General features: G+C 41.0%; 1 protein-coding gene across 14 annotated transcripts in view; it reads right to left on the bottom strand.

Moving 5' to 3' along the window:
* Positions 1–25,602, bottom strand: part of TTLL10 (tubulin tyrosine ligase like 10) — an 85,579-nt gene that overhangs the window by 41,047 nt on the left and 18,930 nt on the right. For 6 of the 14 annotated variants that reach the window (XM_069947656.1, XM_069947659.1, XM_069947655.1 and 3 more), the window contains 2 exons: positions 10,751–11,130; positions 1,937–2,072 (listed from right to left, as the gene is read on the bottom strand). In XM_069947656.1, coding sequence (XP_069803757.1) covers positions 1,937–2,072; positions 10,751–11,075 — 461 coding nt within the window. In that variant the 5' untranslated portion in view covers positions 11,076–11,130. Of the gene's footprint in view, positions 1–1,936; positions 2,073–2,217; positions 2,366–4,677; positions 4,780–8,082; positions 8,186–10,750; positions 11,131–11,713; positions 11,734–11,824; positions 11,886–25,602 lie in introns of those variants that run through there. The other 8 variants (XM_069947657.1, XM_069947661.1, XM_069947660.1 and 5 more) reach the window with 7 other exon arrangements.

The raw sequence follows: 25,602 nt of genomic DNA, 5'->3' as shown, positions 1-25,602 counted from the left end.
ATTACCTTTCATTGTTAAAAAAAAGGATCAAAACTAGAGATGAGCGAACCGGGTTCGGGTTCGAGTCGATCCGAACCCGAAGGTTCGGTATTTGATTAGCTGGGGCTGCTGAACTTGGATAAAGCTCTAAGGTTGTCTGGAAAACATGGATACAGCCAATGACTATATCCATGATTCCCACATAGCCTTAGGGCTTTATCCAAGTTCAGCAGCCACAGCTAGTCAAATGCCGAAAGTTTGTGTTCGGATCGACTCGAGCATGCTCCAGGTTCGCTCATCTCTAATCAAAACACATCCATTTTTTATTTTTACGTACACAAAAACGTAGCCGACTTTTTTTTATGCATGTTAGAGAAAAAAAAAGATGCGTCTTGATCCATTTTTTTAAATGGAAATACGGATCAAAACGAATGCACACAAATGCATCTGTTTTTTCAAAAACAGATGAAAAAAAATGGGGTTCACACTACGCAAAAATGTAGTGTGAACCCAGCCTAACCAGGAGTTGGCAAATCTTTCTAGTATAAGACCATGTTCAAACAACGTATCCTTTGCATAAATAAGGGCAGTTGTTGCAATTTGCAACAACGGCCATGATTTATGCAGAAGATACGTTGTATGTGCATGAATGGAATCCTGGCCAGAGTGTATACACATAGTGTACGCTCTGGCCGGGATTCCAGCTGGCTGCATTAAAAACTGACATGTCAGTTTTGTGCGGCCGCTATTCATTGAATAGCGGCCACGCAGACATGTCAGTTCACACAATGGAGCGTGCGGCTCCGACAGGTGCGCCCACATCCCAATTCAACAAAAATGAAGATCATCCGGCAGGGATGATCTTCTCCGACACCGGACGTTCTGTGACACGGCCGGGTCACAGAACGGCCGATCTCATACTGATTTGGGCTCCAAATACTGACCATTATTTTATGTTTGCACCCAGCCTTATACTGATAGATCCACTCCAGAGCCTTATTATAAAGATGTCCCTAACCACACAATGATAGAAATGACATTTAAATTTTTTCCAGCTGTAACAATTGAAAATGTTTGTGTGTGACCCCGACAGCTGACCTCGCCCAGTACTCTTAGCGAAATCCAACTTCATGCAGTATTGACCCTCCGCAACCTATCATTACCGTTCCTCAAAAAAAAACTGTAAATGTCGATTGTGCGTTGTGCTCAAAGGTCGCCGCTCTCCATAAATTCCATTTGCAAAGCATTAACTCGCGATATATTTTGCAAATGAATGAAAGCTAGCAATTTTAGGCACAGCTTAGAATAGTTATGTAGAAAAACCTGCGTCACAAAGCAAAGACTCATTTATATTGTTCAGACCCATTTACCTGAGAAACCTTGAAACAAGAAGTTATGGCGACATCAAATTGGGATCACTTATTTTAGTTGCCTTAGGTGGAGGATACATCTTCATGCTTTTACTATCACCCTCCTTTCTATGCACTGTATGTTACAATAGCGCTAAATACATATATTTATAAAGAAGGATCAAGATTAGGTAGATCAGGGGAGATGAAGTGTTGCAATAGTAATAATAATAATAATATATATAATGCTTTGTATGCAATATATAGACACTTCAATAGAGACTATGTGCTATTTTTGATCTCCTGTGTCTGTCTGTCTATCTATTATCTATCTATCTATTATCTATCTATCTCCTCTATTAATTATCTATCTATCTATCTATCTAGCTGAACTTTGATCCTTGGTCTGAGATCCGTCTGCTGGCATTCTATGCTTTACTTTTTGTGTGGTGCTGCCTATATTACTACATATCTATCTATCTATTATCTATCTATCTCCTCTATTATCTATCTATCTATATATATATATATATCTATTATGCTCTAGAGCTATCTCCTTTGCTAGAAATATTGAGCTGCGAGCTATAGATGACAAATAAGTTACTTACAATTGTGCTCCGTTACCACCGCCAAAGTAAAAGAAAGGTCCCGGACCGCGTGGATCTTCCGGCTTCTTCTGTTGGACAGTGGTTGTTTCCATTTTCGATGCCTCTCCGGGTTGTGTATCTGTCGTCTCCGGTCCAGCTGTTTGGGTAAGACACGTGATAAGGTAAATGCCAAATTGTAGAAGCCATTCATCTGTAGGGAGAACAAAAAGTCTACAGAAGAGTTATTTATCAACCGCCATATCTGTCTGTGCCAGCTTGTTAATACACATATCACTATTCACCCTCAGAGCTGATGCTTATGTCAACACCAGACAAATACTGGTATTGGTGAAGGCAATGGCAGTGATGACTGCATCCTAGATATAATGCAATGATTCTGAGCATGTTATCGTGGGAAAAATTATATGCAAATCTACAAAGTATACATGCCAGTATATAGCTGCTATATGCCAAACACATAGGGAGAGATTTATCAAACATGGTGTAAAGTGAGACTGTCTCAGTGGCCCCTAGCAACCAATCAGATTCCACCTTTCATTCCTCACAGACTCTTTGGAAAATGAAAGGTGGAATCTGATTGGTTACTAGGGGCAACTGAGCCACTTCTAATTTACACTAGTTTGATAAATCTCCCCCATATATTCCACCTTTTGATCACTTTTTAATCACATTTTTTTCTGGATTTGATGTGACCAAAAATTGTCAATTTTGCACTTTGGCATTTTTCTTGCACTTATGCAGTTTACCGCACGTGATTAGGAATGTGATAATTAAATAGATTGGGCCACTAAACACGTGGCGATACCAAATATGTTTCGTTATTTTATTTTTTTTATTTATAAGATGGGAAAAAGTGGTGATTCAAACTTTTATTAGGGGAGGGTTTTTTTTATGAATTAAAAAAAAAAAAAAAAAAAAAAAAACATTTTTAGTCTTTTTTTTTTTTTTACAGTTTACTAGAAGTCCCCCTGGGCGACCTCTATAAACACAGCACTGATCTCTCATAGAGGTCAATGCTGTATATATATACACTGATCAATGAGATTAGTGATACATTACTTTGGGCTGATGGAGCCCAGAGCAATGTAGTTGCTCAGCTGGGATCAGCATTGTTGTCCGGCTTGGGCAGAAGAACTGATCACTCCTCAATTACTTGACTCACTAGACACCAGGGATGTGCTTTTAAGAGCATTTAAATGCAGCTGTTAATAAGTCGGCGCAGTGAGCAGCCTGCGCCGATTAATAGAGGTGATCCCCGGCTGCTGGCAGCACCTGGGAGCAGCGCTGTTCAAAGCAGGGTCCTGACATGTCCCCTCTCTAATCCCCACCCCATGCACCACCATGACATACAAGGTACATCATGGGACATTAAGGAGTTAAGTGACTATAAATTACCATACAGTAGATGAACAATATCAATTTATAGTAACTGAATATTATCAACATACCAAAGGTAGCACTATGTAGTACCTGACTCATACCACCACAAACGACCAAACAACACCACCATACAGTAACTGAATAATAGCTCTATGCAGAAACAAATACCACCACACACTGAACAAATAATACCACTATACAAATACAATCTCCCGTCTTGTTCTCATGATCGGTCATGGTCTGAACACTCAGACCCAAACTGAATACCACCAAACAGTAACAAAACTAAACCACCATACAGTGACCAAATATTACCATCATGTATTGACTTAATAATCCTACCAAGCAACATATAAATAATACTACTATACATGACTTAATATAGCCAATAGTGATAGTGAATTGTACTCTTTTTGTGATTTACTTAAGTGGTTCAAATGCAGGAGCACAGACTCCTGTTAAGATTACCATGTCAGGCGGCTAACTGTTTGATGGTCTCAATGGTGTTTTCCTATGCAAACATTTTGTGATCACTAGAGGCTGCAGGAGCTTGAAGGGTGCCATATCACCAAACAGAGGAACAGGGACACCTTTCATTTTGACAGGTATCCCCAGTCATTTACAGTAAGCAGTAGCAGCACAGCTTATTGCTCTTATTTCTTGAACGCTTGGCCCAGGGAATCTACTAACAGTAGGACTTGATACCCCAGCTTTTTTTTTCCAAGATGTCCCACACTAATAGTGTAGGATATAATAGCATATATGTAATGCACCAATGATATAGCTACCACTGGCTATATCTGTATATATTTACTGTATGGTCCAACAAGGCAACTTAGAATTTGATGGCCAATTCTTGTTAAACCTCCTAAAATGAATCTTGGGTAGTTTGCTGATCAGTAATTGTAAAATATCATGACTGGACATTATCACCATTCCATGACTTTTATAGTGCCATAGCCTGATAATATTATATACAGTATCCAAACAATACTGGCAAACGGTGACTAAATAATACCAACATGAAGTGACTAAATAATACCACTAAACAGTAACCTATTCCATATTTTATTACCTCCATGCAGTGACTGATCGCCATATAGAGACTGAATATTACTGCTAACATTACTATCAGTGACCAAGTAATACCATCATACAGTTGTTATGGTCAGTATGGCAAAGGCAGTCTGACAAGACACGCACAGTGAGCCCTGAGCTGACCCCACCCACTGACCCTGCCTAATTGCCACGGACGGCCCTAAACGGCCCGGACAACCACGGAGTCGGTCCCTACACTGAATAGGTGCGACACACAAAGCACGGACAGACAAACAAAACACAATAAGAGGTGTCAGACAAACCAGGTCAGCAACAGTCGGGCGGCAAAGTACAAAAACAGCAAAAAGGAGAATAGTCGAGGTCAGATGCAGAAGGTCCAGAATACAGAGATCAGAGTAACTAAACAGGGAGCTGAGCAGGCGAGTGAACTCTAATAGTCAGCAGGGAAGGGAGAAACTTGCTGCTTTTTATCTGGGATCAGAGACTAAGTCCAGCAGATGATTGGACCAGCCCTGATCCCAGCAGCAAGTTCAGCTGAGAAGATCAAGCAGAGCAGTAACCCCTGCACTGCCAGGAGTCTGCCAGGAAAAGCGGGTGTGGCTGGCAAATACAACTCAATTCAGACAGAGTAAAAAGAAAAACACAGACAAACTCAGCGCTTCCTCGACCGCCCAGCATGGACCGAAGAGCGCAAAGTCATATTCCTAACAACAGTACATAGAAAAAAAATACAGTGACCAAATAATTCTACCTTTACTAGTACCACAGTATCCAAATTATACTCATAGACGAACTGAATGATACTACCATAATGTGACAAGAAAATGATATCATCTAGTGCAAATAACCTTATCTTTCCTCTGATCCTACAATAAAATCTGCTGCTAATGCTTACTCCCATGCTGCGGGCAATGTAAATTCTGTTTCTCTTATGTACTACTATACTCTAGTGATGAGTGAATAGTGAAATATTCGAATATTCAATATTCGTAAGAATATCTCCCGAATATTCGACTATTCGATCAAATATTCTATCCCATTAAAGTCTATGGGAACAAGTATTCGATTATTGAAAAACATATATTTGACCACTTGGAGTTAAAAACTGGAAGCTGGGGGATTAGAACGCTTATCGAACATTCTGCGAACTATTCGATAATATTTGATAGATCGAATACCTTACTATTCGATCGAATATCTTTTCGATTGAACAGTATTTGCTCATCACTACTATACTCCTGTTTACTCCAATGTATCTTGCAGTTAAGGGAGAAGTCCAGCGAAAATTGTATTGTATTGCCCTGGAAAGGTTATACAAATCCCCAATGTACACTTATTATGGGAAATGCACATAGTGTTTTTTTTTTCCCTGCACTTACTACTGCATCAAGACTTTACTTCCTGGATAACATGGTGATGTCACTTCCTGGATAACATGGTGATGTCACGACCCGACTCTCAGAGCTGTGCGGGCTGTGGCTGCTAGAGAGGATGCTGGCAGGGGGACACTGAGGGACACAGGGCACTGGAGGGACACTGAGCATCCCCCTGCCATCATCCTCTCCAGCAGCCGCACAGCTCTGGGAGTCGTGACATCACCATGTTATCCAGGAAGTGAAGCCTTGATGCAGTAGTAAGTGCAGGGAAAAAAGCACTTTATAAGCATTTCCTGTGTGTATTGATTACTTGTATAACTTTGGGGGGGGGGGGGGGGGCAATACAATATTTTAATTAAAATTTTTGCCTGACTTCTTTAATATCTAGCCTTATGGATCTCAACTACGGGACATTCATTTTGTGGGAAATTGTGGCTGTTATTGTGGGGGTGCTGTGGTTGTCAGTATGATTAGCCTATGAATTGACTTAAAAGGGTTAAACCTACTATCAAAAAATGTTTGCATTCCCCATTTTGGATGCAGGGAGAATGTCAATCACCAGCAAGAGGTGGGTACAGAGCTGTGTGAAGCAGATATACAGGACATGCTCAGTGGCTCTGGGATGCAGGGACACCACCCTGATGCACGTGGCAGGATTAAAGTTTTATAGCCGGATAACCATTATACAGACAGAAAAAGGTTTATATTAAAACTGCTGATGACAAGTTCAAGTTTTTTTTTTTTTTTCTGTGCTGACATAGTAGTCTGGAGACAGATGGTAATGGCAGCCTTTGGGGGCATTTTGTTTTTGAAATGCATGTATTTAGTTATAAATTATTGATGTTTTTTTAACCCTTTGGCTTCTGCAGCTTTTATGCATTACTGTACATAGCAAGCCACAAAATGCAGTATACATAGAAACATTGAAGATTGTCGGCAGAAAAAGACCACTGGGTCCATCTAGTCTGCCCTGTTAGTATTTCCCTTCTTATTATCTCAGGATAGATATATGTTTATCCCAGGCCAGTTTACATTCTGTTATTGTAGATTTATCAACCACCTCTGCTGGAAGTTTGTTCCAAGCACCTGCTACTCTTTCAGTAAAGTAATATTTTCTCACACAATCCAGTAAGTCATCTGGCAGCCTGATCTCCACCTACGTCTGTTCTGCCTAAGCTCAGTTATGATTCAATCAAAATTGCCTCTATCCTATAAGTAGTGTAGAGATGTGTTGCTCCTGTCAGGGGAGTCCTGGAGGGAAGATTCTACAACAATCCTGGAGGCAGAACGTTGGATGCACTCCATGGTGACATGGTGCTCTCTGCTGCCACCTCTGTCCATGTCAGGAACTGTCCAGAGCAGTAGGAAATCCCCACGGAAAACCTCTCCTGCTCTCTAGACTAGAAATATTAACATTTCCTGCAGGACATACAGCAACTGATAAGTACTATAAAACGTGAGATTTTTTAATAGAAGTAAAATACAAATCTCTGACATCAGTTGCTTTGAATTTTTGTGAACAATCTATTTAATAAAGAGGTTGCTGTGGCCATTATTTGTAATTAGGGATGGTCCGAAACTGCCGAGGTTCGGGTTCGTACGAACCCGAACGCTCGGCATCAGATTCACGCTGTCTGCCCGCTCCGTGGAGAGGGTGGATACAGCGGGAGGACCGCCTGGAAAACTGGGATACAGCCTATGGCTATGGCTGTATCCCAGTTTTCCAGGTGGTCCTCACGCTTTATCCACCCTCTCCACGGAGCCGGCAGACAGCGGGAATCATTACCGAGAGTTCGGGTTAGTACGAACCCGAACCGAACACGATTCGGACCATCCCTATTTGTAATCTTATTTGTAGGTGGGGTGGGGGTAGTCAAGCATATGGGTGTATTATATGCCATGCCAAGCACATCTACAATCCCCTTGTCATGCAAGTATGTGCTAAAACACACACGTCAGAATAGCTGAGAGACTACATAAATCATCAGGTACTAGTATAGTATAATAACAACCTAAGCCGACCACCATACCTGCACACATTACAATTCATTGCAGTAGTTAAATCCTACAGATGGGACATATAACTTCCCCTCTTCAATATAACCACATAGCACAGAGATGATACCAGAAATGTATATTTTATAGAGTTGTTGTTACAGATCATAAGTGTGAGCAGAGATCATATCAAATCCAATCCTATTCCTTGTAGTACAACCCGATGCAATAAGGCTGCATGCCAATCCGGAAATGTAGATGTCAAGCAGCAGTGTTTAAAAATAGATATACCTAGGGCATTACAGAGCGAGCTCCAGTAGTGCCGCCGTGACTCACCTTGCAGTGTAATGAGGAAGAACAGCGCACTTCTCTTTCTATTTAATCAGGGGACTTAGTAATAACCAGCTTTACTTGCTGAAAGCTGATTAGCGGGTTTCTTTTCCTTTAACACTTCATGGTGTGGCGAAGCTCAGATTATAATCCCTGGCTTTTAATAGACCCTTAGGTGTAAAACAATAGGATTTATATTTCAGGAGTTCTGTATGTCACTGTGTGTCTATGGGAGTTCTATAAATTGAAGGAGAATCTTTATCAACTTTTGAATCGGTGTAAAATACAATTCTTTCAGAGTCCATTGCAAGGAGAGAAGAAGGAAACATGAAGTAAAAATATGCAAAAGGTTCACGGGCTCCAATGAAATGCTTGGCTTGGGTTCCTATACATATAAAGATAGATAGATAGATAGATAGAAGATAGATAGGAGATAGATAATAGATAGATAATAGATAGATAGATAGATAGATAGGAGATAGATAGATAGATAGATAGATAGATAGATAGATAGATAGATAGGAGATAGATAGATAGATAGATAGATAGATAGATAGATAGGAGATAGATAGATAGGAGATAGATAGATAGGAGATAGATAATAGATAGATAGATAGAAGATAGATAGGAGATAGATAATAGATAGATAATAGATAGATAGATAGATAGATAGATAGATAATAGATAGATAGATAGATAGATAATAGATGGATGGACGGGGAGCAGCACTTTAAGATGAACAATTCAGTGGTTTATTTGAACTCATCTAGGGATGGTCCGAACCTGCCGAGGTTCGGGTTCGTATGAACCGGAACGCTCAGCAGCAGATTCCCGCTGTCTGCCCGCTCCGTGGAGTGGGTGGATACAGCGGGAGGAAAGCCTGGAAAACTGGGATACAGCCTATGGCTATGGCTGTATCCCAGTTTTCCAGGCGGTCCTCTCGCTGGATCCGCCCGCTGCACGGAGCGGGCAGACAGCGGGAATCATTACCGAGGGTTCGGGTCCCCTCTGGTTTATGGGCCTGGTCACAGTTGCACCCCTGAACCCTATAACTTTGTACTATTGTACACTGAGGAAGTAATAGGATATATTCAATGTTGTATATATCCCAAGTATTAAAGAGGACCTGTCACCCCCCGTGCCGGGGTGACAAGCTCCCGACCCCCGTTAGAGCCGCCTATACTCATGTGATCCCGCCGGGTCCCGCTTCCTGAGCCGGTCGGGTCACGGAGATATCAGCTCCCGAAGCCCGGCGCGTGCGCTGACAGAAGAGTACGATGCCCATAGAGAATGATGGAGCATCGGACTCCCCATTCATTCTCTATGGGCGTCTGACTCTGCTGTCAGCGCGTGAGCCGGGTTTCAGGAGCTGATATCTCCGTGACCTGACCAGCTCAGGAAGCGGGACCCGGCGGGATCACGTGAGTATAGGGGGCTCTAACGGGGGGTCGGGAGCCTGTCACCCTGGCACGGGGGGTGACAGGTCTCCTTTAAGGTCCCCATACACCAAAGACTTTGATCGTGAGCAGTAGGTCAATCTAAAGTGTATGGGGCTCTCATAAACAACCTTTGACAGATAGATGGCGTTGGTGTTGATAGGAGTCAGGGGTGAAAATCACCTCCTGATCCATTTGTTTCGGGATATAAGCCGCAGCCAGAGAGCTCTTACCCTTTCCTAGAGAATACAGAAACAATTGGCCGTGCTGAACGTTCCTGTGTGTGGGGAGGATGGGTGCCGGATGGGAGGTGTATGGCCATTTTTAGCCTCTATTTTGAATCACAGCAGCCATCTTAATTTAGTGGGCTGAAATATCCCTGTATTTTCTGCTAGACAGTGCCTGCATAAGGTTTAATCTGGAAGTTTCCATTTTAGGTTATGTAGTCATTGTACATTAATGCATAAAAAAGTTTTTTAAAAGTCACTCCAGCAGAAGGGTTTCTAATGCAACCAACAACATTGTGGATTCACGATTCCCAGTATCGACTATGGAACATCTCACTACTGTAGGGCCATCACTTCAGCCGGCGATTACTGTATAAAGATTTGCTGTAACGATCGATCGCTAGTGAAACCTAGCGATTTTAGTAGCAAATGATTCTCAGGGATATTACATTCACAGATTACTGTTATGAACAATCGTTATTACATTTTTAACGGTCTCTAATCGTTCCTCTGGACGACCCAAACAACATGCTTTATCGGGGAACGACTTATTACACAAACAGATATGCAATCGATCGGCGAACTACCAACGATAATTTTTCAACATGCTGAAAAATAAAAATGAATGATTTTTCATTTGGCATTTGATGGTTGAGTGTTATTAAACGGACAAATAATCGCTAATTTTCGATCGTTATATTGAATTTTTAAACAATCGAGTAATATTGATGGTTGATTTGGAACAGGGTCCTCCACTAATCATCAGATTTGAAGAGTTCCTTTCACTTGGTACAATGCCAATCCACCATTTCTGATCAGAAAAAAAACCTTGGCTGTACCCATTTTATGGACTTGGTCACAGTTCCTTTTCCCAAAACCTCAGACAAGTTCAAAACTGGGAACCATCTTGAAGACACCATGTCTGTGAAATATCACTCAGAACTTCTACAACCAAAAAAAAATCTAATTTTTTTGACTATTGATATAAAAGAAATGCAGCTTTGAACGTACCTGGTAAAATCTGTGAGTTGGAGCCGGGCTGGGGTTTCCTTCTCTTTCTTGCTGTAGAAGGTGCTTTCCTTGAAGACCTAGAAGCCTTCACAGTATGGCTTGTTGATTCCTCATGGCTTTTTTCCTGTGATCGATTATTTTCTGTCCACTCATGTTTGTCATTGTTGGCCGCAGATGGTGTTGCTTCTTCTATGGCGTTCTTTGTATTGCTTTGTCTTTCATGTTTTTTGATTTCCACTGGCTCTGAAGGATGTTTTGATGTATCATTCAGTTGTTGCTGTTCGCTCTCCTCCCTCGGCTCAGATGGACTCTCCTTCAGCTGCATATTGGCAGATTCCAGGTCTGTTTAGTAAAAGTAGGTCATTTTACTATGTTGTTATCTGAGGGGGAATGAAGTATTAAGAGCATTTTAGAAAAGTACTGTTGTAGTGACAGAACAATTACCATTATGCTCCTACCCTTTGTTTGCCTACACGTAAGCACTGCCCAGTTAGTACACTGTTATGGATATACCACCTCTGACTGTCATAACAATAATGAAGATTAAATTGTGCAAACTATTGTTTCACCAATGAACATTGCAATAATTAAACATATCACAGGAGAGATCAAGGCGAGGGGGAAAGTATAGCTATTACAAGCTGCTATATAACTTACAGAGAGGATAACCGATAACTAGTGGATTGGTGGGAGACCGACTGCTGGGACCCCTGCTGATCCAGAGAAGTATCTTGGTAAGTTCTTGGTAAGAAGTTTAGAAGCCCCATAGAGACTGGTGGTGCCTGCGTGCTTCCACTCCATCCATTTGGAGGAACCAAGCAGTCAGACCTCCACTGATCCATTAGACATCCCCTATCTTGTGGATAGAGCATAACTTTTTAAACAAGTACTTTTTTTCCCATGCTCCATAGGAAAACATATGCAAATCAGCTCTCATGCGAGAGGCAGAAAACTATCACATACTAGCCAAACCAGAGTTTCCTCCAAAAGTCTAAAAGAGTCACCAATCTGTGGACAGTTGTTTCAGGGCTGTTACCCCTCATCAGTGCAGAGCAGAGTACTGGTAATCTATACCTCAAGAAGGTTACTGTTTCTCCTTAAGGTGGTGCAGAAGACTTCCTTTAGGCAATGCTCCCTAAGGAAAAAAAAATGAAAATCTGCTCTCATCTAGAAAAGCAACCTTCTAGGAGCAATAATAAAACATATGACAGGAGGGATCAAGGCGAGGGAGAAAGTATAGCTATTACAAGCTGCTATATAATTTATAGAAAGGATAGGCGATAATTAGTGGATTGGAGGGAGCCCGACTGCTGGGACCCCTGTGGATCCAAAAAAGGAATATCCTCTAGATGAATGGAACAGCAGTTCTTGGTGATGTGTAGAAGCACCACAGAGACTGGTGGTACATGTATGCTTCCACTCCATCCATTTACAGGAAACAAACAGTCAGACCTCTACTGATTCACTAGACATCCCCTATAGTGTTGATAGAGCATAACTTTTTCAATGAGTACTTTTTTCCCATGCTACACAGGGAAAAAAATATTCAAATTAGCTTCCCTACAAAAAGGAAGAAAACTATCCCATACTAGCAAAACCAGAGTTACCTTCAAAAGTCCAAAAGAGTCACCAATCTGTGGGCAGCTGTTTCAGGGATCTTACCCCTCATCAGTACAGAGCAGAGCACTGGTCCTCTAGACCTCAAGAAGGTTACTGTTTCTCCTGAAGGTGGTGCACAAGACTTACTTTCAGGCAATGCTCCATTAAAATAAATAAATTAATTAATTACAAACTCTGCTCTCATCTAGTAAAAACAACCTTCCAGGAGCAAAACCAAAAGCACTAAAAGACACATACGTCTAGATAGCTGACCAACTATTCTTGCCTGAACTACGTAAAAGGTACTACTAGTTATCCAATATGCTGCTCTGTACTGACGAGGGGCAAGAACCTAAAACAGAGGTCTACAGATGGGTAACTTCTTTTTGGATAAAATTCTGGTTTGGGTAGTGTGAAAGGGTTTCCTCCCTACGGAAGGACAGCCAATGTAATGTCATAGAAGCTCTTTTATAGAAAGTCAAATAGGACCTTGCCGTAAGTTATACAGGATTTATGATTTTTTTTTACATTAGGTGGAAATGTTCTTTAATTAGGCTGAACAATAGATGGAGAAGCACAAGCCACCAAAGCCTGCTCCACCTTTACTTACATGTGATTTTTCACACGCTGGTACTGCCAGCAGGGTTGTGTTTCTTCTGGTGGAATGATCTCAGTTTTAGTTGCTTTCTTGTTCTGCTCCTTTGCAGGTCATTGTATACCCAGAAAAGGGCAAGTGTGAATACAACATAAAAGACAATGAACTGGATGAAATCCAATCTACCTATACTGGAAACTAGAGAACCTACATGCCAAGTTAGTTATTAAAAAAAAAAAAGCTGCTGGCATGAATGAAAATGAAAAGCAGACGATGGCTCATAACTTTCTAATCTGAAGGAACATTTTGCACTTGGCAGAAGCAGATCCCCTGCACATAAACTGAGCAGCGAGAAGTATTTGTGTTACTTTTTTGGATGAAATTTCATATAGCGCTTGGGTTATGAAATTACCTTATGTGTCCTCATACAATGGAGGGATGTGAAAACTTGCTGTTGGCCAGGACTCGGTTTGCTAATTTATATTTTGTCAGTACTGATTATTATACCCCAAATAATTGGCAAAAAGCCACAACAACTTCACTGCTTGGCTTGCCCACACTGGTTGACCTATTTTGCAGGTGAACGACACAAACCATTGAGTTTTAATGTTACACCTATTTTTTAAGAATTTTCGGGGACATTATTTTGAAATTACCGATTTTGTGATCTGTATTTAAAAAAATTTCCGAGATGTTGCAATTTTCATCATTTACCAGAGTGTCCTCCCTATCATCACAGTTAGGTGTATACTGAAAGATGACACCATTATAAAGATAAGACCATAGCTAAAGCTCACTGCTCAGCCACCCCCTCCCTGAAGAATGACATTGTACAGATCACAGAGCATGCCTAGAAAATTACACCATAAGACCAGGTTCACACAGCGTATGACACCGGCCATTCTGTGACCTGGTACTACAAAACTGGCCCGATAAAGTTCAATTCTATTCAATTGGGATATGGGCGCATCCGTGTGCGCCCACATTTAAATTCACTATTGAACACAATGGAGAGTACGACCAGAGCTGCACTCTCCATTGTGTCACCTGTCAGGCTTGTGCCGCCGCTATTCAATGAATGATGGCCACACAAAACTGACATGTAAGTTTTTTGTGCGGCCGGCAGGGATTGCGGCCGGAGCGTATATTATGTGTATACACTCCGGCCGGGATTCCCTCTGACTGCAGTACAACGTAAGTTTTGTATTAATCACGGCCGTTGTTGCAAATCAGCAACAACGGCTGTGGTTAATACAAAACTTACATTGAGTGAACATAGCCTAAACTTGAAAAGGGACTTTAACAGTCTATTCTGCTTTTTATAAAGAAAATCAGTAAATTTTGTTAAAAACAGCTCAGCCAAGATGGCTGCCTCCATAATAATGTACCAGCAACTAAAATAAAATAGTCTGTCTTGGAAGTAGGAAGTGGTGAGGGACTGGATGATATTACACTAAGATTTTTTTTTTCACAGTGGTTCCAGCAACAGATTAAAAATGTTATATGGTCATAATAATCCTTTAAGTGTCAGGAATAGGCAGGATTTCTGTGAACCTTGTCTCTTAAGGTCTGGTTGATGGGATTGTCTCACCTAAATTGGGACTGTTGTCAAGTATGGATGATTTTGATTCAGGTTACAAGATGATCAAAAATTCTTAACAAAACATATTTCACATTTAAAAAAAAACCAACTTGATTAAAACAGTAAGTCATGACACATTCCCTTTAAACTCCGCCAAAAAGTATATCTAAAAGAGTCTAAATCTTTCCTGCTGTATTCCCTATTTATTCTTCTAATACCGCTGTTTAAATACAATTGACTGAATACGTAATTGAACGTATATGAAGCTTAGCGGCTGTAAGAATAGACTCTGGCAGTAATATAAATACCAAAACCTAAGAAGCTGCAGGTACAATGCCCCTAATAAAGGTGTCATATGATCACAGGAAAGAGGTGGCTGAGCAGTTTCCTCGTATCACATCCACACCTTAGGCTTCTCTGACAGACTGAGATGTAAAACACTCCGGTTTTCTCACACAAATCAGATTTCTTTTTCAGGGGTCTATTAATAGAAACCAAAAAAATGGAGCAGGCTCCAGGGTCATCCCTTTGTTCCACAGGAATTTTCTTTATATAGGGGATATTATCCCAGTACAAAGGAAAGGCTAAGAAGATTTCTGCTTCGTATCAAAGAGGTAATCTGAAAATTCGTGAAATTTAAGATTTTAGACCCACTGAAATAAAAAAAATAAATAAAAAAACTATGCACCTATGCTGTCAACTGAGCTTTTAACAAAGAGGAAGATGTGCTGATGTGCTGAAGAGGACTTTACTCATTGCTTGCCATAGTTTAAAAGAGTATTTTCATTTGAAGACATTATTCTCTGTACACATTATCGTTCAAAAAAATTGTTCAGCTTTAAACGATAATCGTTCTGTGTAATAGCAGGCAACGATTAAACGACCAATGAGAAATCGTTGATCGTTTGATAGAATCTGAACCTATTTTCATTGTTGATTGTTCACAAATCATTCAAACATCGTTCGGTCGTTCCCTAGTCTATCAGCCAGGAAAGGACGAGCACAAGAACGGCCGTAAGTAATGATCCTCGCCCTGTGTAATTGGGTGAACGATTTAAGATCTTTTGTCATAGCGGTCATTTGAGATTATTTATCGTTAATCGCCAAAAAGCATCCCATGTAATACCACCCGTACAAGAACTTGCTACTGTAGGGCACCTATGGCAGTGGTGTATCTCCCAGAAAACAAAAAGCATCAGACATGTCACACCCACATTAGGGGTCCCTATCCACATTAGATGGTAAGCTGGTCCTCTCAAATTGGTGGACTCAGACAACACATATCTATTGTGTATGGGAGGCTTTAGCTGCACCTACACATCTACAGAGTGCCTATTCACCTTTGAACTCCAAAGAAAAAACATGCTAAGAGTAAGGACCAATGTAATATATGAGGCTATGTTCACACAATGTATGAGATCAGCTGTTCCGTGACCCGGCCGGGTCACAGAACTGCGGGTCTCTGAAAAGATCACTCGGCCGGTACTGCAGTACCGGCCGGATGATCTTTAGTGGCGCAGAGTTCTGATGCGGGCGCATCTGTGCCGGAGCCGCTCTCTCCACAGTGTGCACTGACGGCTTTCTGCGGCCGCTATTCAATGAATAACGGCTGCAGAAAACTGACATGTCAGTTGTTTGCGGCGCAGCTAGGTATCCCGGCCGGAGCGTATACTATGTGTATACACTTCGGCCGGGATCCCATAGATGGCAAGGTAACGTATATTTTTGTGGTTTTACAAAAATATATGTTGTGTGAACATAGCCTGATAGTGGGAATTTTTACACTGCCCTATCACTTTTTATTAAGTATTCCCGCTACTCACCAAACTTTCTGAAAACTATTTATTTACATATATACAGACTCTCCATACAAGACAAGGACACATTTCGGCTGGTTTTTGCCTTTCTCAGCTAGAAACACGTCCTTGTCTTGTATACAGAGCCTGTATATACAATACTTTTGCGTTTTATCTGTCTATCCACAAGCACCACAGGTTTTGTCATTTTTTATGGCAGCTTATATTCTGTAAATGGAAGAGAAACAGATCTGGTATAATAGCCAAACATCATAAGTAGAGATGAGCGAACCGGGTTCGGGTTCGAGTCCAGCCGAACTCGAATGATCAGCATTTAATTAGCGGGGGCTGCTGAACTTGGATAAAGCTCCAAGGTTGTCTGGAAAACATGGATACAGCCAATGACTATATCCATGTTTTCCACATAGCCTTAGGGCTTTATCCAACTTCAGCAGCCACCGCTAATCAAATGCCGAAAGTTCGAGTTCGGCTGGACTCGAGCATGCTCCAGGTTCGCTCATCTCTAATCATAAGCTTTCTGCTTTGCCAGACCTAGGGGGAAGTGGAAAGGAATCTGTCTTCTGCTTTTCTAACCTGGTTTATTATTATCATGGCTATTGCTAAAGAAAACAATACTGATAATACCAGTAGGTAATAGGATTGTCAGTAACGGAATTCCTGCACGTGTATCATATATAACGCCATATGTAAAATATTAGAGAACATTAAAGGGTCACTGTCATTTCACAAAAGTTTTGACATGTCATAAAGACATGTCAAATGTCTTGATCTATCTGGGTCTGAGTGTTCAAACCTGTACCAGTCGGGAGATAGAGCCGGGAGAAGACACGCCGTAGCGCATCCTCTCCCAGATCTGAGTCACGTGATAAGTCAGACTTATAATGGAACTCTATGGAACCCAACTAATCAGTCCGACTGATCACGTGACTTAGAGCCGGGAGTGGACGCGCTACAGTGGTACGGGTTTGAACCCGGTCCGATCAAAACTTTTGCCATGTCTCTCTGACATGTCAAAAGTTTTGTACGGTGACAGTGACACTTTAAATAAAGAACCACTGGGTCATGTGCCCCCTCATCCCCTACTCTAAGCATATCAGTGTACCCGTTTTACTCAGGGTGTTCCTTTAACTTTTATGATTCTTTTCAATTATGGGAGGAATTTATCAGCACTTTATTGCGTACTTGCAAAATCTCCGCCCCACCCCGTATTTACTAAGAAGCGCATGGAGCTGGCATAGATTTTCACCATGATTTAACCCTGCTAACAAACATTAATCAAGATAAATCAGACAAGGGCCATGCCTCCTCCACACCTTGCTGCGATACCAACCCCCACCCCATCACCCACCCATAAGGAAAACTTGACTTATGCCTTAAGAAAATTACTCAATCACACTTGATTGAATCCCCCATATGTATATGTATAATGGGGGAGATTTATCAAACATGGCGTAAAGTGAGACTGTCTCAGTTGCTCCTAGCAACCAATCAGATTCCACCTTACATTCCTCACAGACTCTTTGGAAAATGAAAGATGGAATCTGATTGGTTGTTAGGGGCAACTGAGCCAGTTTCACTTTACACCATGTTTGATAAATCTCCCCCAATGTGTATAAGATGTGGGCCTTATAGCAATATCTGGCAATTGTAACTTTTCCGAGATGCTTTGCCTGCCATAATAAGGGACAGCAGCGCCTTCCACCATTGTATCGCACCTGTTTACAAACAGAGGTTATACAGTTTCGGTCTCTAGGGCACAATACAATACAATGTTACAATGCAGAATCCTATTACAAAATCCCCACATGAGATTTATTGCTTTCACATTATCTTTTTGCAACCTCAGGCCAGGTTCACACTACGTAAAAAACACAGCCGTATTTCATAACAACAGCCGTATTTGAGCAAATACAGGCGTTGTTATGAAATACGGCCGTGTTTTTTACGTAGTGTGAACATAGCCTCATGTAAGAAAGCAAATAATAAAGGTACATTTAATAGAATATTCATAGAGTTAACAATTCTTTAATTTTTTATTCATTTTTACTATTGAAACAGCATTTTACCCCACAGTACATGTTTTTGTTCGGTAAAATATGACAAGACATAAATTGGTTAATGGACGGAGCATTATATATTACTTATCACAAGAGCTGACACACTGCATCAGTGGTCTCCAACATACGGTTCTCTCTCCTGTCAGGGAATGATGGTTGCTGTAGTTTTACAAAAGCTGGAGGGCCACAAGTTGGGGGCCCCTGCTCTACATTCTCAAGCCTAGTTTGTACCCATTGTATTCACATTAAGAGTCTAATGTATCAAGATGTGCTGAATATATATATATATATATATGTATATATATATATATATATATATATATATATATATATAGAAACATATACCAAGTGCTGAATGACTGCACTAGAGATATATAGTGTAGTATATAGAGATACTATGTGCAGAATATACTACACTATAGATATATAGTGTAGTATATAGAGATACTATGTGCAGAATATACTACACTGTGGATATACAGTGTAGTATATAGAGATACTATGTGCAGAATATACTACACTATAGATATATAGTGTAGTATATAGAGATACTATGTGCATAATATACTACACTGTAGATATATAGTGTAGTATATAGAGGTACTATGTGCAGAATATACTACACTGTAGATATACAGTGTAGTATATAGAGATACTATGTGCAGAATATACTACACTATAGATATACAGTGTAGTATATAGAGATACTATGTGCAGAATATACCACACTATAGATATATATTGTAGTATATAGAGATACTATGTGCAGAATATACTACACTGTAGATATATAGTGTAGTATATAGAGATACTATGTGCAGAATATACTACACTATAGATATATAATGTAGTATATAGAGATACTATGTGCAGAATATACTACACTGTAGATATATAGTGTAGTATATAGAGGTACTATGTGCAGAATATACTACACTAGAGATATATAGTGTAGTATATAGAGGTACTATGTGCAGAATATACCACACTGTAGATATATAGTGTAGTATATAGAGGTACTATGTGCAGAATATACTACACTGTAGATATATAGTGTAGTATATAGAGATACTATGTGCAGAATATACTACACTATAGATATATAGTGTAGTATATAGAGATACTATGTGCAGAATATACTACACTATAGATATATAGTGTAGTATATAGAGATACTATGTGCAGAATATACTACACTATATATATATACAGTGTAGTATATAGAGATACTACGTGCAGATACTTTGTTCTTCTTTTAACCCTGACTATATTTGCAGCATTCCTGCATCCTCAGTGCCAGTCCCGGCCTATCCCCACCATATGCGTTTCTTATTTTGGGGATTGCATGCCCACGAGCACTAACCTGGCTTCACCTGCATGACAGTGACAGCTCCACTCACTGCAGGAAGTCATTTTTCTTTCTTGTAGAAGCTGCTTCTCTGGTTGCTGGGACACCGAAGGGTGTTCCGCAACTCTGGCCTGACAAAGTGGAGCACTGCCTACAATAACATCCCCCTTCTCCCTTCTAGCAGCCTGTTCCTTAGCAACTCTTGGCTGGAGACCATACTGTATAGGACATCCTCCATTAGAAGACCCATTGTCTTATTCCACCGGCTGTGACGTAGTATGCACCTAATTGTGTCCACTATGAAGAAGATACATTGTTTATATATATACAGCATTGATAGGTGACATGAATGATGGGATTATCATTGCAATGGCACCTGTCAAGGTATAGGAAATATTAGGCAGCAAAATGGACAAGAGTGGTGCTAGGGGTATACATATCCAAGGCTCATTGATGCACGTGGGTGAAAGCTAGCCCCTCCAGTCATATTCTACAGGAGAACAAATTGCTGAGGAAGTTCCTGCTGACTATGATAATAAGGTGTCAGGTCACACAGTACTCTACAGCTTGCTGTATATGGGGCTGTATAGCTGCAGAGTGTTGACCCCTGTACACACCATCAAAAGCTCAGACGATGAGCATGTGAGCCTCAGACCTGGGCCATGCCGCAATGGAAGAAGGTGGCTTCTTCTGCTGAAGCACAATTTCTTTTAAATCCTATGGACGGCCGGGTGGTGTGCGTCTCTGATCTAGACATGAGATGGCACTGGGATGTGTTAGGGTCCTTTTACACGGAGCAATTTTTAACGATTAACAACTAACGATAAACGATCGCAAACAAGATTGTTAATCGTTAACCTGAAATCGGTCACCATATTATTACACAGAACAATGGTCGTTAGTTACGAGCTTTACTATGATTGTCATTGCGATCGTTACTATAATCTTTTATTCCATTTGATCCCAGCAAAACAATGAACAATGTGCAATTACACTGAACGATTAGTGAAATAATACGGAACTTGAAATTACAGCGAACGATTAGCGAAGAATTAGCTATAATTTTAGGATCAGATCTAAATTAAAGATCAACGACATACGAACGATTTTTCGACCGTTGCCTGCAATTACACAGAACGATTATCGTTTAAATTCGAACGGCATATCGATTTTTTGCACGATAATGTAATAGGGCCCTTATGGAAAGAAGACAAACCTTGTGATGTTCTGGTTAAAGTGGTACTCCTGTGTTTTTTTTTTCTTTCAAATTAAGTGTGGTGAGAAAGTTATATAGATTTATAATTTACTTCTATTTAAAAATCTCAAGTCTTATAGTCGTTATCAGCTGCTGTATGTCCTGCAGGAAGTGGTGTATTATTTCCAGTCTGGCACAGTACTCTCTGCTGCCTCCTCTGTCCATGTCAAGAACTGTCCAGAGCAGTAGAAAACCCCTATAGAAAAACTCTCCTGCTCTGGGCAGTTCCTGTCATGGACAGAGGTGGCAGCATAGAGCACTGTGTTAGACTGGAGAGAATACACCACTTCCTGCAGGACATACAGCAGCTGATAAGAACTGGAAGATTTTTTAAATAGAAGTAAATTAAAAATCTATATAACTTTCTCACAGCACTTGATATGAAAGAAAAAAAAAATCACAGGAGTCTCCCTTTAACCAGAACATCACAAGGCTTGTCTTCTTTCCATAACACTGCCTGATACCAAGGTCGGATATTTTTTAAAAGAAGTAAATTACAAATCTGTAAACTTTCTGAACACAAGTTGATTTGAAAGAAATTATTTTCGCCAGAGTACCCCATTAATTTTCTGCTGGGAAACATTGGGTCCTGGCATTCATGTGGACATTAGCTTGACACATAAACATATTCACAAACTACAACCCCTTCATGGGAACTGTATTCCCTAATGATAGGAGGCTCTTATAGTGAGACAATGCACCTGCCACACTGCAAAAGGTGGATTGAAAAATTTTCAAAGAGTACACAGGGCTGACTTGTCCTCCAAACTTCCCCGATCTCAATGGGAGTGGGGGAGGGGCATGGTCTGTATAGAGGGGTATACAGCCCTGTACTCTGACCCAGGAAGTCTCCCTCACCTTCCAAATTATAGCAGATCTACTTCAGGCTGGGGTTTCCATCAGGTGACAGGACTGTGGGGGTAATCTCTCCATAGCTGTAACCTCTCTCTCTCCGAACAGAGAGCGCTGCTATACTCTGCCCACATATGTCCTGCTCATTCCTTCATGCTCCCTGCAGTCTATGTCAGTTGTTGTGTTTCCCATCCTCTCCATTCCTGCTATAATGTGTCTGCATTCACTCAGCTATACCCACTGCTGCAATACTGTGCCTGCACTTACACTTAGTTATACACACTGCTATAATGTGCCTGCACTTACACTCAGCTATACACACTGCTGCTATACTGTGCCTGCACTTACACTCAGCTATACACACTGCTGCTATAATGTGCCTGCACTTACACTTAGTTACACACTGCTATAATGTGCCTGCACTTACACTTAGCTGTACACACTGCTGCTATAATGTGCCTGGACTTACACTCAGCTATACACACTGCTGCTATAATGTGCCTGCACTTACACTTAATTATACACACTGCTATAATGTGCCTGCACTTACACTCAGCTATACACACTGCTGCTATACTGTGCCTGCACTTACACTTAGTTATACACACTGCTATAATGTGCCTGCACTTACACACTCAGCTATACACACTGCTGCTATACTGTGCCTGCACTTACACTTAGTTATACACACTGCTATAATGTGCCTGCACTTACACACTCAGCTATACACACTGCTGCTATACTGTGCCTGCACTTACACTTAGTTATACACACTGCTATAATGTGCCTGCACTTACACTTAGCTATACACACTGCTGCTATAATGTGCCTGCACTTACACTTAGTTATACACACTGCTGCTATAATGTGCCTGCACTTACACTTAGCTATACACACTGCTGCTATAATGTGCCTGGACTTACACTCAGCTATACACACTGCTGCTATTATGTGCCTGGACTTACACTCAGCTATACACACTGCTGCTATAATGTGCCTGCACTTACACTTAGTTATACACACTGCTATAATGTGCCTGCACTTACACTTAGCTATACACACTGCTGCTATAATGTGCCTGCACTTACACTTAGTTATACACACTGCTGCTATAATGTGCCTGCACTTACACTTAGCTATACACACTGCTGCTATAATGTGCCTGGACTTACACTCAGCTATACACACTGCTGCTATAATGTGCCTGGACTTACACTCAGCTATACACACTGCTGCTATAATGTGCCTGCACTTACACTTAATTATACACACTGCTATAATGTGCCTGCACTTACACTCAGCTATACACACTGCTGCTATAATGTGCCTGCACTTACACTTAGCTATACACACTGCTGCTATAACGTGCCTGCACTTACACTTAGCTATACACACTGTTGCTATAATGTGCCTGGACTTACACTCTGCTATTGTCAGGAATGTACAGTAGCCTGGTGTGAACTGGGCCTGGTTTTTGCTTTTGTGGGACACACCCAGTTGCTTCTCAGCATCCAGCAATGTAGGAGTTACACAGAGCTCTGCAGGACTTTAAAGGGGTTATCCAACGCTACAAAAACATGGCCACTTTCCCCCTACTGTTGTCTCCACTTTGGGTGTAGTTTTGAAACTCAGTTCCATTGAAGTAAATGGAGCTTAATTGCAAACTGCACCTGAACTGGAGACAACAGTAGGGGGAAAAGTGGCCATGTTTTTGTACCCCCTTTAATATTGCAGCTGAGCAGGTCTCTTGACTGACTTTTTCCTCTGCCTGTCCAGTACCTGGAGGATCAGAGCACCGGTCCAATAGGGATCCGGACCAGGCTCTTGATTCTCATAAAAGAAAGCTCAGCCAATCTCTCAGTGCTGGCTATTTAGGTTCATACCCTGATCCCAGCTCTCCCTGTCTATTCCTGCGATCCCTACTGCTAATTCCTTTGCTTGCTTGACCTGTTATCTGACCTGCTGCCTGACCTTTGACTATCTGATTGTTTACTGATTTTGTACTGCTTTGCCCATTTGGTTTTGACTTTGGCTTGCTGACTATCTTTTGTGTTTGTTTGTTTGTCTCATTCTGTGTTTCACTTACACCAGAGCAGGGACCGACTTCATGGTTGTCCGCGGCTACCTTGGGCCGTTTGAGGCAAGTAGGTAGGGACAGTGGGTGGGCTCAGCTTTAGGGCTCACTGTTGTGTCTTGTCCCTATCTCCCCGGTCCTGACAGCTATACACACTGCTGCTATAATGTGGCTGCACTCACACTCAGCTATACACACTGCTACTATACTGTGCCTGCACTCATACTCAGCTATACACACTGCTGCTATAATGTGCCTGCACTTACACTCAGCTATACACACTGCTGCTATAATGTGCCTGCACTTACACTCAGCTATACACACTGCTGTACAGAGAAGTTTCTGTCACTGTCGTCCTGCACAGCTCTGTGATTCTCACTTCCAGATTGGTCTATGCTAAACACATCTCCTTCCCCATTGCTGTCATGTGACCACACAGACCTCTAACAGCAGCCCTGTTTCTCTATTCTAGCCTGTTGTACTACACTAATGCATTATGGGGATCTGCACCTCCATCCTGTATCTACAAACTGCTGCTGTTTTTTAGGTTCATGCACTTACTATACATTATACTCCACATGCTTATTGCTATACTGCACAGTAACTTATAATATCACATATTTAGCTGTTTCTCATTGTTTGTTTCATCTGTTCTGCATGTTATTCACAATAAAAAATCATTATTTTTGTAACATGGAACCAATTGTCTGCATTTCAGTGATTTCATATGGGAAAATTTGCTTTGGTTTAAGAGTTGATTTGGATTAAAAGCACGGTCCCGGAATGAATTATGCTCATAATGCAAGGCACCACTGTGTATATATATATATATATATATATATATATATATATATATATATATATATATATAGCATAGCTTCTAGTAGAATTGTCTGAAAAATCTGAATATGGTAAATGGCATAAGCTAACAAAAAAATACCAGATTCGCTTATTTTTTGGTCATGGTGCATTACAAAAAGTTATAAACTTATTGAGGTCAAAATAAGGGGATTCAAAGCATATGTGTGTGTATTGAGTATTATTGCGTATGACCGTCCTACAAAATAGGGATAACATGTCAGTTTTTGTTTCTAAAAAAGACAAGCACCACCGCCACCTTCTGAGGACTTCTGTAGCTGTTGTAGGTGTCACAATGCTGCCCTATACAATATTAGTCCAGTGGTTTCCAGGCTTATGGCTCATTAACAAGCATCATTATTGCCCAGCAACAACTCTCATAGAAAACAACGCTGTGTGTGTGATGTAAATGTTGCTAAGAGCATATGTGTCGCTCATAATGATGTTTTTATGCCAGTCAATGAAGGTAAAAGACGGTATACTTATTAAGAAGACAGGTATAAGGTTGTGCACATTAAGATGTGTGGCTACAAAGTGCCCTTCTCACCCTCAGAGCTGGCCCATCTATGTATCACATGCTCAGCTCATTGTTTTCAATGAATACCAGCAATGCAGCATTTGTCCTGCGGGGGTGCCAGAGGACACCTGAACACTTGCTGCAGGATTCTCACACGTGCTGGGGGTGCAGCGGAAGCCCCTATCATCTGGGGTACCTGCAGCAAGTACAAAATATTTGATGTTTATAGTGTTAATGTAAAAGGTGACAGCCTAGTTGACTTCCAGCGTAAAATTAATTTGTAAAAACTACACAGTAC

The sequence above is a fragment of the Dendropsophus ebraccatus genome, chromosome 12 (genome assembly GCF_027789765.1).
Source record: "Dendropsophus ebraccatus isolate aDenEbr1 chromosome 12, aDenEbr1.pat, whole genome shotgun sequence".
In the NCBI taxonomy this organism is placed as follows: domain Eukaryota; kingdom Metazoa; phylum Chordata; class Amphibia; order Anura; family Hylidae; genus Dendropsophus; species Dendropsophus ebraccatus.
This window is presented reverse-complemented; position numbering and strand designations above follow the sequence as displayed.